Source organism: Dicentrarchus labrax, unplaced genomic scaffold, assembly GCF_905237075.1.
Source record: "Dicentrarchus labrax unplaced genomic scaffold, dlabrax2021, whole genome shotgun sequence".
Classification (NCBI taxonomy): Eukaryota; Metazoa; Chordata; class Actinopteri; family Moronidae; genus Dicentrarchus; species Dicentrarchus labrax.
Window position 1 is genome coordinate 2,782,696 of NW_026136715.1, and position 14,698 is coordinate 2,797,393.

Genomic DNA, 14,698 nt, shown 5'->3' on the forward strand with positions numbered 1-14,698 from the left:
TATCGGCCCCGAATTTCACAATTTGTCTGATACAGATGTGTCCTTTAGTTCAGTTTAAAATTTAAATTTACTGAGCTCGGTTTGCATTAAAAGACAGTGCTTATATTGCCAAATCAAACAAATATTAGCATTTATAATGGCAATAACAATGTTCGTTATAACTGATGACGGTGAGTTAAAACAATAAGTCAATAAATGCATACATATTTGTAATAAGGTCAATGTAACCGTAAAGTTCATCGGCATTTGCGTGTAATTTGTGCCAGTGCTGGAAAACAGGTGGTTATTAACATTTCTAACTATATATTTATCAAATATAATAAAAACACTGATTTCTATAATATTTAAAACCCATTAATGAAGCACAATGTATAAAACCTTTATACAGGATGACAGAAAAAGAACATTTCAAACAAAACAAGCCTTAAGTTACTGAAACCTTTATTGATGATCATACATGTACTGAACAAGGCCATTATAGTGCAAGTCAACAAGGCGAGGAGTTATTACACGAGTCCTCGGTGAGTAAAGTCGCTACAAACATTTAAAATCAGATTTTAGCTCTAATTTGGTTGAACCGTGAAACTTTCTGTAAACTGAGATTCTGCGTAAACTTTAATAGAAGTGACTTTAATACCCTGAACTTAGACGTGGCCGGAAGAACAACAACCGTCCACGTCGGTGTCTCGTTAATATCTTTGCACCGTCTAGCATTAAGTTTTACAGTTCCAGGCTGTAACGACCTGAACTTAAGTCTCTATCCAGCCCTGCAGGAGGAGAAAAACAAGACTGATTTACATAATTTCATCATCGATGGCTCCAAAAAAAAAAACAGACGACAGCTAAAAACAAACGTACGATCTCCAGCAGATACGTGATTTTAATAGTTAACCCTGTGTAGTAATTATACATCACGTTATATGTCTAGCATTACGGTCTGCAGTGTTCTAGTGTATGAATGAATGAGTGACACAGATAAACCTGCTGTATGCGACTCACAGGGAGGCGCAGAGGAATGTACACAGCTGCTGTAATGGACTAATACAGATGTGAGCAGATGCAGAGGTTGTTTTAACGGATTTATACATTAGAATAATGTTGATATCATCATTCCCTTTAATCAAACACACACACACACACACACAATAAAAACATCATTCTTAATATTTGTGTGGAAACCAGCTCCCACTGACACAATAACAGTATTTTCTCATTCACCAGCACAGATTGTTTTTATCTCTGGAGCCTGAATCACAAAGCTCGGTGCGTTAGGATCCTTCATCCTGAGTGTAATCAGGAGAAATGTTCAGTTAAAAGTACTAAAGCGCAGCGAACTGTCCCGTTTCTGTTCTACTATCATATATATGTGTAATATTAATGTAAAAGCAGGATTTTCACTGCTGTAGTTGGTTGAAACGAGTGCTGTAAACTCTAAAAAGCTTTGATTTCATTTACTTCCCCAGAGAGAGAAGGACAGTAAAAGAGGAGATCTGTGCTTTAGGTCGTCCACAGAGAAGATAAAATTAAAATGTGCGTCAAATCCCACCGAATTGTCCCCGAATCGTATCGTGTACCTGGATACATATCGGATCCTCTTAGAAGGGAGAGACGCACACTGCTAGCATGAAGACATGAACTTAGGTTTTAGGGTTTTTGTGACGGTGTTATTAACAATTTTCTAACATTTTAAAGACAAAAAAACAATAAATCAAGAAGAAAATACAGTAAACAGCAGATTAATCGATGATAAAAGTCTCGTGCAAAAAATGTTTCTTCGATCTTTGACATAATATTCAAGGTAAACGATCCACGAAGTCGCCCTGCACAGGTAACAACGGCGATCTAACTCGGTTTAAAAGGGAGCTGGACTCTGGTGCTTTGTGCTTTGTGATGCAGGCTCCTGCTGCAGCTGTCCTACGCTGTGCAGACACACAAACACATCACTAAAAAGTATCTTAAAACATGCAGCACGCGCAGCAACCAAAACATTGTCTTCATCTTCAGAAACAAAAAACATCCAGCAGTTAATTCTACATCACAGAGAGGAAAGTTATCTTCTGACAGCAAAAAGCAAAAACAGAGGATTTGAGCAGGTTTTTTTTTTTTTTTTTTTTTTAAAACTGCCTCAAAACTTTCTGGTTAAAAAGGAGGAAAGAGACGGGAAATGATCCTTCATGTCGAAGGGGAAACATGCTCAGTGAGTGAAAGGAGAATTCAAACACAGAATAACACTTTACAGTATGATGCAATCCAACAGACCTGCAACTGATACTTCTGTGTGAGGTTTGCAAAGTTACATTTTGCTCTCAGAGGTGTTTCTTTAACTCTGTGGTTATTTTTATGGCTGTAGATTGTGGTGTTGCATCAGATTGCTTTATACTGGAAGGTGTTTCTTTATTTTTGTCCACCCACTGAATGCACGTCCGCCCTAAATGTCTCCCCCAGCCTCCCTTCCATGTGACTATCTCATGTCCTCAAAGTGCACAAACAAAACAATCCCTGAACTTTTGATGCAGAAGATACATTTGAGTGATCCTCTGTAGAAAATATACCTGTTTTTATTCGTAGTCTGGCTCCAACGTGAAACTATAAAAACACTGAATTCATCCACTCTCAGAAACAAAAACCTGTAATAATAATAATCCTCGTGCAAGAAGAGCGTGGATGCATTTCTGAAATATCGCAACAGACCAACTGTTCACTCCCAGCCAGCTCCGGGAGAGCAGAGCAAGCGAGGTGGGGCAACAGCAGGTCCCTGATCGCTCACAGGAGGGCAGCCTCACCCAGAGAGAGGGACAGGGAGAGGGAGGTTGAGAAAGACTGTGTGAGAGAGACCAAAAGAGAAAGAGAGAGGAAAAAAGAGAGAGAGAGAGAGAGAGAGAGAGAGAGAGGGTGTATTCCCTGAAACATAAACCGCCAACGAGCTCTGACTCGGCACAACTGTTGGCCTCGCTCTGCTTTGCTTGGGGTCGTGACAAATGAAATAAAGTGAGTGTGCCAGACCTCATGAGAGGGATTTAACAGCTCCGTGTTTCAGAGACACGCTCGCATGCAGGAGGAGGTTAAGATGTGAGCGGATGATAGCAGTACAGATCCATTGCATAGAATTAACAGTTAAATATCTTCCAGTTTTAGCTTCGAGGTGTACATGCTGCTGACCCCTCTCCCTCTCCGCTTACAGCCAGCTCGACGATCTGGTCGTTTCTGGTGAACTGTACAGAGTCTTATAAATTAAAGCCGAGGCAGTGTCGAGGAAGACGACGGCGACGTGCATGTGTGCAGCTGAACTGAGTGTGTTCTGGCGAGTGTTAGCAGCATGCTAGGCTACCGTGGGTGAGCTCTACAGCGCAGCCAGCTGTTTGCAGGGCGTCCACGAGGTTCCCGTACCGCGCTCCCAGCTCACCCGCTGAGGGGATGCAGATCCACCTTCACCTTCTCGCCGCTGCTCATCATCCCCACGGTGGGGTAGAGGCCGCCAGGAGGGACCGCCATCTCCCTCCGGCCCATCAGCTTCCCGTTCCTCGTGAAGAACACCTGCAGGGGGGCCACAGGGGGGCGACAGCGAGTTAAACACAAACACACACACCTTTCACTGCAAATCTGCTGGTGGGACAATTGGTCATGAAAGAAAAGTCTTTTCATAATGACTGATACTAATGCAAACTTCATTCGAGAGCACTCGGTGTGCCAGTTGTAAATAGGAATTATGTGCAGTTAGGAAATATCGTTAAACAAACAGGTGACAGAGTAATGTCTGCCTTCTTCAGTGTTTACAGTACATGTCTCTACTAAATCAGTGAGTGATCAAACATTATCCAGCTGTTCTCAAAAGAACATCAACAAGCTTTTCAATGCTAATACCGAGGGCTTCTTTCCAAGTCTGAGAGCAAACACCGACACACTGAAACAACAAGTGAAGTACTGTGGAGTGTGTGTCTTCCATAAATCAGGCTGAGTCACAGATCAAACATTTACCGTACCACCCATTCGAAAAAAAGAAAGGCTTAACCGCTATTCAATTACAGATGATGGGTGAGTGAAACTGCAACAGGCTTCATTAGTTTGAACACCACCAACAACCTCCCTCGCCCCCTCCTCCCACCTCCTCCCTCCCCCACCGACAGCCGCGCACACGTGCAGCCGTGCCCACAGAGACCTCGATGATGTGGAGGAGCGGGGCACTCGGGGCGATGTGTCCTGCTGAGCAAATATTGACAAATCCCTGGATTACGACTCGGCCTGTTCTATTCTCACCCACTTGGGTTTCAGTACTGCGTGCACTCACACCCTCCCTCACCCTGGCTCCCCCACCGCCACCCCACCACCACCGCCGCCCGGCCTCTACTTGCACAACTGCGTGGGCAAGTCAGTCCAGCGACTACGAGTCAGGACAAAGTGAAACATCAGTAATTAAAACAACAAACAAACAAACAACAGTTGGAACGCGGCGGTTGGATGAGGAGAGATAAAGAGACGTTACAGCGTCACGTGTGTCGACTGAAACATGTAACGATCAAAATATGACAATAAGACACATTGATAAGGCTCATATAAACAGCATGTTACGTTTTAAAATTCCTAATTAAGCTTTATTCCGAATACCTACGACAGATACCCAGATTGTTATATAAGTCTTGTTTCTGGGAAATTAATCTTTTTTTTTTTGTCTAAAAAGAAAAATAATCTTGTGAAGCATGTTTTGCTTTATAAAAATAATCTGGTTATATAAAAATATTTCTATAACTGTGTGTTAATAAGATCTTACAGCTAATATTGAGCTCCATTTAACCAGTAACAACAATGGTTGCATAATATTCCTGCAGAGGACTAAGATTATTTAAGACCACTCGAACAACTTCTCAGTTTAAGAAAAAGTCGTCTGGGCCCAGTTGTTGGAAATGAATCAGCTGTTTAGTTTTTTTTATTGTTTTAATAAGAAAATGCTTAAAAATAAAAATGTTTCTGGTGCTTTAATTTAAGACAAAGTCACTGATTTTTTTGAAGGAATTGTGTCTTACTGTAAGATTTCTTTGCTAATTATTAGATTATGGTACAAATTCTTGAATTCATTCAATAAAATGACCAAAATATTTAGTCTTAAGTAAGTTTTCATTGCTTTTAATACACAACTTGCTTAAATTGTCAAGACTGTGTCACCCCACTGGCAGATTGTTTTGCTCAATACAAGAAAAAGTGGTTATATTTAATAATATTCACATATAAGGAACAGATGTCTGAAAGGCTTTATGTGAATGATGCTGCAATGATTAGTCAATTAATCAATCGAAAGAAATGAATTGCCAACAACTTTGATAATCTAATAATCATTCAAGTCATATTTCCATGAATATGTTCTGGCTTTTATACTCTTGTACAAACAAAACGAGACATCTAAAGACGCCTCCTTAGACTCTGGGCACTTGGTTCTAATTTTTTTTTATATTGTGGGGGATTTTTTGCAGTTTCCAGACATTGTTAAGACTTTATTTGATCTTTAAAATGCCAGCAAACTGCAATTAATTGAAAAAATAAACAGAAGATTAATTGATAATGAAAACATTATTGTATATATATATATATATTACAAACATGACTGTGCCTCCCCCCTCCTGTGTAGGCTCTCCCTCGTGCCTCTGGGCTCATGTTTTCTCCCCTACCCTGCTCTCTGCTGGACTGTTACAGAGCGTAAACAGCGTCTCCGGTTTTATGTTGTTTTCCAGTTTCACTGTCAGATATTGGGATTTGTGTTTATTATTAACCCGGAATTCAGATTTCATCGACCAAACCGAGCAGAGCCGTTGTACGAGAAACAGTTTGCAAACTAGTAAAATCTAAAAGGTGATATGTTGATGTTAACAGCTCGTTGCCTCCAAGTGGCCAAAGAACATCACTGCAGGTTTGCATTATTTCCTGTTTAAATCATACAATGCTAATGAATCTAAAGCATGTATAGCTCATATATGTTGTGAAGCAATGGTTAACACAGATGTGCTTTTTGTTTTGTGTTTATGAGTGTTCCTCACCATGACCTTCCTGCCCTCCTGTCCCTGCTCTACCTCTTCCCCATCTTCTTCCTCCTCCTCTTCGTCGTTGAGGTACAGAACGTTCTGGACGCCTGCGTGACCTGGACGAACCTCCAGCCGATCCCAGTCGTCCACGTCACCTGAGAACAAACCAGAGCACAGTGTGTTTGAGCGAGGCAGAGCTGTTGCTGTGTAAAAAAACACCAGAAAACAGACAAAACATGTTAATTAAAAACACAACCTGAGATGTTTTGTTGTGTTCAAAAACGTTTTTAGCTGCAGTTTTAATGTTTGTACGTCTAAATTGAAACGGATGTGCTGGAACCACCTGAGAGCAGGAAAGCCTATATTTGTCTCTCATGCAAAGAGGAGGGGTTAAGAATTTCCCCTCTAAGTGACTGCTCTGTTTGCCGTGCGGGGGATCTTGGTTTGCATCCAGTTTCTTTTCCCACATGCAACACAATGAACTGTGTTAAGACCGAATGTTGCCGCAACCGCCTCGTGCTAAACCACGATAAGCAGGTTTTAAGAACGAAACCTCCCACGGACACAAACCAACCACTTTACTGAGTGACAGCGTAATCGTAGCGGCCCGAACCCTCAGCCCTCACCTTCTCCTTCCAGGATGTAGTCTCGTGGGAACATGATGCCGCAGCCCATGATGTCACCTTTGAAGCAGCGAGGACCGAAAGCGTCTCCAACCCCGCTGCCGTGAAAGATCTTCCCATCGTCTGTCAGAGAGGAAGGAGGGAGAGAGAAAGGAGCTTTAACCTGTGCTTAAAGTGATTCAGTAATTAATCACATAACAGTGGATTTGTGTCGGTTAATCTGTGAGTTTGTGCAGAGTTCAAGTGCAACGTAAGACTAATAAAACCTCTTTAATACCAGTAAATATGATGAAGTATGACGGAAGATATATCACATTTTATTCCAGCATCAATACAAATATATATTAATGCAACATGGCCCAGATCAATGGAGGAAGATTGATTATGCAATCAATCAATTAATGCTAAAATCAGACACCTGACAGTTTATGTGCTCCACTCACAACAATCCCACCTTTAATTTATGTGCTTAAAGGTTATATATAAAGCGATTTAGAACATGAATAAATAAGCAAACAGTTATTTGCCATCTAAAGATTCAGTGGAGTAATTTCGTCTCCCTTGCTCCCTCTGTGAGTTTTGTTGTCCGAGCTGCTTTGTTCATTGTTTACGCAGCCGTACCGGCAGCACACGCGTTGCTGCACGTGTATCAGACTGTTGGCTTTGAGGGGCGACTGAAACGGCGGTTTGTTTTCTTATCTACGTCGGCGAATTAAGGATTTCTTTCGAACCAAATCGATGTCGGTGATTGTTGGAACAGTGGAAAGAATAACAAAGACGGTTCTGATGAGTTTTATTTTGTCCTGAGAGGTAAAATTACAGTTGTTGTCGATGGAGTCTGGTGGCAAACAAGATCAATATATCGGCTGTGATCCTTTCCATAATGTCGTCACTAATCTTTTAGTGGACGTACTTCAACGGCGCATTTGTTCCCAACATTACAGCCATTGTAACCTGTTGATTTTTAACATCTTACTCTGTGAATTAAGGTTTTATCTCACCCAAACAAGCATCGGTGATTGTTGGAAAGAATAACGAAGACGTTTCTGATGAGTTTCAATTTATTAGTGTCCACTTTGAATGACGTTAAAATGTCGCAATGATCAGGAGTCTGGTGGCAACTGAGATCGATGTATCAGCTCTTTTCTGGTTTTACTCTTTAACAAAAGGTCCGTCTCTGCAGCAATCCTTTCCATAATGTTATCGGCAAAAATGTATTTTGTTTCTGTCCAGTTTGAAGTCTGTTTTACGATTTACCTGCAAGGTTTTGTCAATGGAGTCTGGTGGGCAGTAGCGCACAGGTGTTTTGGTCTGAGTCTATATATAAATATAAATATATAAAACCTTTAAACTGTCTTCCTTACAGCCCAAAATCAGATACAAAAATGTGTCATAACAAACATCACCGCCCACTGCAGGCAAGAGAAAATATCTGAGATTTGTAAATTAAATAAGAACCTTGAATTCAGACACCCTGTGTAAGCTACTTTTTGCCCTGATGTTACCTGTGCTACTGCTGAACTCGATTTCCAAGAAGTGGAGTCCAACTCGTCTTTTAATGTGTTTACCACAGCGTGCCGCATACATACATTGTGCAGATACAATGTAGTGCTAAAATTCAGGACATCCTGACATTCCAGTCGGATGATAGTGTGTAAACGGGCGAAAGCAGCGCTAGTAAAAACACTCCTCTCCGAAAAAAAAGACATCAACATCCAAAGGAAATCATCAAAACAACACATACTACAGTTGTGAGAGACAACAATGGAAAAAAAGGGGCAAAAGAAAAACATTGCAGAGGTAGCCTGCAGACGAGCTCTCCTCAAGCGAAGCGCTGTGGCTGCTGCTGGTAAATATTTATGGAGTTGTCATGGGACCCGTCCCCGGCTCAGGATACTGTTTAAACAATCTCTATCTGAGCACCGGGAGGGAGACGGAGACACTGTATCATTACGGCTCCCATGCGGGCCCTTGTCACAACACCACACACTAGGCAAACAGTGGAGCCGCGCCGGCACAGGCGCAGCACGACTAAAAATAGCCCGAGCAGGGCTTTTTTGGAGAGTGACAAGGGCCGGCGCTGGAGGTGAGCCGGGGTGACAAAGGGTGTGGAAGTCCAGGTTTGGACCTAAGGATGGAGCTCGTTCACTGGGGCGGGAAAGGTAGGGAAGGCCTGGCGCGGGGGGGAGGGCTGGACGGATGTTAGCAACAGTTGAATCTTTACACACTTTATTCGCAGCTTTAAGTTTAGATTATATTTATGGATTCAATAAGAACTATTTGAATAATATACAACGATATAAAATGGTTAAAGCCTTTAATTTTCCTTTAAACACACAACTGTAGCTCCTCCTACTGAAGAGATGGGCCTGTGAATGTTGAATGAGAATGAGTTTAGGGGATGCATCAACAGAAAATAAATGAATTACCGACTATTTAAATAATCAGTATAAAACATTTGTTAACTAAAAATGTGAAACATTGTCCTGTTTTATATTTCACTGGAGTTTGGACTGTTGATCAGACTAAATAAGCAACCTGCACACATCGCCAGGGGCTCTTGGAACATCATGTAACGGCCGTTTTTCACCATTTCCCGACACAGTGACGACACAGCATGCGTGAGCAGAGCGTGACGGTTGCTGAACTGCTGCAGCTCGCCTGTGGTGAGCACATAGAGAACATTACTGCTGCTGCTATCTTTCTACACTGAGTTTGACATGGATTCTGTCCACAGAAACATTACACAGACATATTCTACAGATATACAGGAGTGAATATGACTCTGAACAGATTCTCTTCACTGTCTGTTTATGCTGGGAACCGCTCACGGAAAAAATGGGGCAGACTTTGACTCTTTAGTGAAGCATCACTTGAGGCGAACGTAAGAATTCACGGTCTAACCCGTTTAACATTGGCGGTGAAATACGAACGCAGGGAGTGTTGACATCTTGGAGAATAAAAAGGGCACTGGAGCTGTTTAGTGCTGCACTCTTATAAAGTCAGGGCAGCTGTTCCTAAACTTTTCCCTTAAGGAACCTCTTTACCATAATTAATTAAACTAAGTGACATATTTTATGTGTATTTCATATTATAATAAAAACTGTACAATGAACCCAAACAGTGAACTTTATAGAAGTTTGTGTAAAACAAGTGATTTGGATGAATTCTCATATTTTTTATCTTCTTTTGACAAATTCTGTGTTTTCTTGACCCTGAAGTTTTGCAAATGTGAACCAAATGCTGAATATTGGCCTACTGTGTATATTTTAAGTTTTCTAGCATGTCTATCTCTCACGACCCCCCATGAAGCTTTGGCGACCCCTAGTGAGGGTCCTGACCCCCAGGTTGGTAACCCCAAGTTAGGGGAATAAGGGACAGATAATGTTCACAATCTAAGCAGCAGAGGCCAAAACTAGTGTGGGTCCCTGCAATGATACATTGAATTCTTTAAAGTTTAATCAATTGTTTGGAAGAAATAAGCAATTGATTAATAATTAACAGATGTTGAAAATAATCATTAGTGACAGCACTAAATCAGAAAATGTTCTGCACAGTCTTAGTTACAGCAGTCATGTAAAGCTATTTTAGTTTTTGAGCACACGTTCATCTTTTCTGTTGCTTTGGTGGTTAAAATGTTGGAAATGGAGATGCAGGAAGCAGACTCAACCTGGAGCTGGGCTGTGGAGGAAAATGTTAAAATTTGTGTTGGAAGACTAAAGAGAGTTTAAAATTAGCACAGAGGTGTTGACCACGGTTTGGCTCGGAGGCTGGCGAGCGTATGGAGCAGAATACCGGGTGACGGTGTTAATGCAAAAGTCAAGATCGTAAACTGAGCCAGTTGTTTGTAAAGCTGACAAAGTTAGCTACTGTGACCGCCACCAGGTGCTGGATCTTAAAGGTGATCCTGGCAGTGTCAGGAAGGTGACAACTGGAGCTGGGTTGAGGGTTTGGAGCCGGGCCCACAGGAGGAGAGGGCAGGCTCTCTCTGACTGAGACCAGCTGGGAACAAGAAAACAGGCTTTCTCGTAACATGAGAGTTTGTCTGGAAAAGACTGGGCTTCCCTGCCCAGGGAACAATGACTCCACAGACTCCGAAAACATGAAAAATTAAAACCAAATATTTATATTCTTCCATGATTTCACCAACTCACACACACATACACACACACATACATACATACACACATATGTGAGTTTGCACACGTTTCCTAAGAATTTACTATAAATTCCATTTGCAGCTGCAATAAGAGTTCGTCACAAACAAAGTGTTGAGCTGTTGATATATAACATACATTATACTTCCTGGCTCCGTTTGCCAGTGAGGCCGCAGCTTATAAAGTATATGAGGAATATATATTTAAATAATCTCTGGTTACAGGTCCTCCAGAAGGACGTAGTGCCGAACTGACTCTGGTACTTTAACGTCTTCTGCTCCGATTCTGGTTTTAAAAACTGCAACTATAAATTGATAGACAGAAAAATACTATTTTGATAATCAATTAATTGTTGAAGTTTCCAAACATTCTCTGGTTGCAGCTCCTCAGATCAAAGCATTTCTCCGTCTTAATGTGATTATAAACTGAATGTTTCTGGGTTTTGGACAGTCGGAGGGAAAACACAAGTAATCTGATATCATTACTGCGGGGCTCTGGGAAACTGTGATGGACATTTTTAACTTTTTACAGACAAAAAACAATCAATTGTGAAAATAACCAGCAGATGAATCATCACCAATGAAAGGTTGCAGCCGTAGTTAGTAGATCTTATGCGGCAGGTTGACCGCAAAAGAAGCAGATGTAGGTAAAGTGACGGATATATTCCCTTTAGAGCAGAAACTAGTTTGATGATTGATCATTTGAGTCATTTTGTGATGCAAAAAATGCAAAAACGTCTCTGAATTCAATGTTAAGAGTTGCTGCTATTCTTTATTTTCTATGAAGGAATCTTTAGGGGTCTTTTTTAGGACAAAACAATCTGCAGTTTGCACTTGGGGAAACAAACGTGAATCATCTAATTTATGTAGTATGGACCATCGAAAAAAAAGAAAGATGGAAATCTCCGCTTCCTCCCACCGAACAGAAATGAAGTGAGTCTGAGCGGTAGTGATCGGGGTTGGCGCCGCGATATCAAAGTCCCGCCCGTCCACTGAAGCACAAAAGGACTCAGCTGTCAATCATTAAGTGAAACCACCTTTTTTTATAACTTCAAATAACTAATTAAAACTAAACTTGGCCAAAAAATTAACACAGTGAAAACATCCGTGGGAAAATTTAGATTTTTTTTGTTTGTCCGATCTGCTAACGTGGAGGCTTTATAACCTATACTGCAGTCAGCCACCGGGGGGCGATAGAGATGTTGTGGATGTCATGTTGTCCATCTTAATATATATTGATGAGACCTGACACATTTAACCTCAGTTTTATGTGCTTCGTGATGAGTTTCTTGACTACAGTTTACCTCTAACTGTAACATTAATGGGGCCACAGCCTTTAAGTTACAGTTGAAATCAAGTGGAATATATTTTGTTTTACAGAGAACACATCTTCTAGAAGGCGAAAGTGATCGTTGCAGTTAACATTGCTGTATGTATCTGATCATTAATAGACCGTATGCTTGTAGATCAGAGACCATCTACACGATTTCCACTGAGTAACTCGCTGCAAGTCTCCTTTTCGTCTGGTAAATCGACTTTGAAGTGTCATATCTCGCAGCTTATCCTACCAAATGTTGAGTTTTAATATTCACTTAGGGTCGATTATTTTTTTGGATATTTGGTCATTTTAACCCATTTCAAGGTGTTTCCATGACTGGAGAACTTGTCATGTGGCCTACAGACCAAATAATAATTGGGAAAATAATCTGTAAATGAATCAATGATGAACATAATCATGAGTTGCAGCTGTAATTCTTAGCTGTGTGGCGACATCTACAGTGTGGACACACACAGGTACACGCTCAACTCAGATTCACTCTTTGTGCCTGTTAATGTTAAAACATCATCATCCATTTTTGTGCCATTAGGTAAGACGGTAATACAATCCCCGTACACAACATGTTGGTATTGATTTTGTTTTTGCAGAACCTTAGCTGGAATCAGATTAGATCTCGCCACCGATACAGAGCGCAGGAGTTAAACTGAGGTGTATTATCTCAGGTCGGCTCGGCGGTGATGGATGGATGCTGGCGGCGGTGGTAGAGCACAACCTTCAGCTGTGGGTGTTGAGTCATAGCACGTGTGAGTCACTGATGGGGGGTTTGGAGGGGGTGACAGGGTTAATGAGGCTTGCAGAGGAGCACTCATTGGTTGGATGGCTGGTTGCTCCTGATAGAGCCCACAGGGGCCCACAGGGGCCCGCAGTGCCCCACGGCCCATTAACTTGAGGAGCCAACACACAGGATGGAGGTCCACACTGGGCCAGCTCCCAAGACAAACACTCGTGGTAACACCAGCGCGGGCCAAAGAACTCAGCTATACAAGCTATACAAAGGAGCAGCGATATGGTTGGCAGGCATTTGTGTATGTAACTGGAATATATCTGGAGTAAAATCACAACCTTTAAAGTCAATAATACACATTACATGCGATCCAGGTCAACACTGGTCGTGTGCCCGATACAACGCACCATAAATCGGGGACAGAAATAGAGCTATAGTAGTCAAACTCCACATGCCAACTATGAATAATAGCAGGAATGTTTAATTGAATCATTATTTAATTTATGTATTTAAACTATCTTTAGCCTTTTCTTGAAAGCTAATGATAAAAAAACATTACAAACAGTTGGATACTACGATAAAAATATAACAAAGAGTTTCAACAATCTATACAAAGCTAAAGCCTGCTAAGATACTGAGGTCAAATACAAAAACGAACCAACTTAAGTCAATAAACGGACATACCACGTGTCACAGAAACACCTTTTCACAGCCGGAAAACCAAGGCAACAAAGTCATTCCTTCTTTAAGCAATTTCTGCTGTGGTTATATGACCTAGTGTATATAATACTGTGTATACATTAAGTTTTTGTCACTCCGCCAAAGAGTGTCCGCAATGCAGTTCTTGAGGTTCCCGAGCTGTTCGGTGAAAAATCCTGGACGTATGGAGGAGCGAGGGGGAGACACGAAGAAGAGGCCCTGGCTGTTGACTTTAAGTAGCTGGATCAGAGCCTGTACATTAACCCAAGCATGGGAAGGCAAACCTCATACGCACAGCGTGGAAAACCACATACATCATTTTAGTCTCTAACAAATAAGATTAATGGGAGCTATGCTGAGGGCGTGCACATTTCTGTGGCGTCCAACGCACAGCAGCCAAAACCAGGCTGACCGCAGCGTTAGACCTCTGGGACTGGCACGGTGGAGCCCCCGTCAATGACTGGCCTCGACTGTCACTCAGCAATGAGGCATCATCATCAGACCTCGGCAGGACGCGCTGCATCAACTGTTATTATTATTAATATATCCTTAAGTATAAATGGAATCTGCGAGGGGATACGGGGATTTAACATCGACTCGAAAACATGACCGGAATGTGCGGAGTGAACAAGAAAGTGTGTTTTGATAGCTGATTGGAGGTCAGCTGGAAGAAAGTATATAAACCTTCCTCTAAAAATAAAATCTTACACGTTTCCCGGTTGGAAAAAAGAAAGAAAAAAAACAGACAGAAAGTGACATTTGTGGCGTGTGAATCCCTCAGAGCGAGAGCAGCTGAAATCCCCCTGCGAGGGAGATTAACAATGGGATGCTTCAGACCAAAATAATGCAGATAAAAGACTAGCTAGCTCCTAACTGCTTCGTCTGATAAAGACTAACAAGATCTTGACTGTGACAGCGGATGGTGAGATAAAGAGCCGGCTACCTACTGTAGCTCGTACGCCGTAATAACAACCACCTACATGGCTGCTGCTATACACACATCACAGCAGTGGCGTTTGATAGCTAATCTCTTAGCGCTGATAGTGAGGGGTGCTGAGGAATGAGAGCTGTGAGGGGGGGTTGTGCAGATGCCTGTAAAGATAATGTTCACAGGCCTGTCGTCACAAACAACCAAGACTGAACGTGTGT

General features: G+C 41.8%; 1 protein-coding gene across 2 annotated transcripts in view; it reads right to left on the reverse strand.

Annotated features, from left to right (window-relative positions):
• Positions 1 to 424: 424 nt before the first annotated feature.
• The window catches only part of spryd3 (SPRY domain containing 3), a 56,290-nt gene continuing 42,016 nt past the window's right edge, over positions 425 to 14,698 (reverse strand). For both annotated transcript variants that reach the window (XM_051424234.1, XM_051424235.1), the window contains exons 9-11: positions 6,635 to 6,754; positions 6,024 to 6,163; positions 425 to 3,534 (exon numbers count right to left, since the gene is read on the reverse strand). In XM_051424234.1, coding sequence (XP_051280194.1) covers positions 3,400 to 3,534; positions 6,024 to 6,163; positions 6,635 to 6,754 — 395 coding nt within the window. In that variant the 3' untranslated portion in view covers positions 425 to 3,399. The remainder of the gene's footprint in view (positions 3,535 to 6,023; positions 6,164 to 6,634; positions 6,755 to 14,698) is intronic.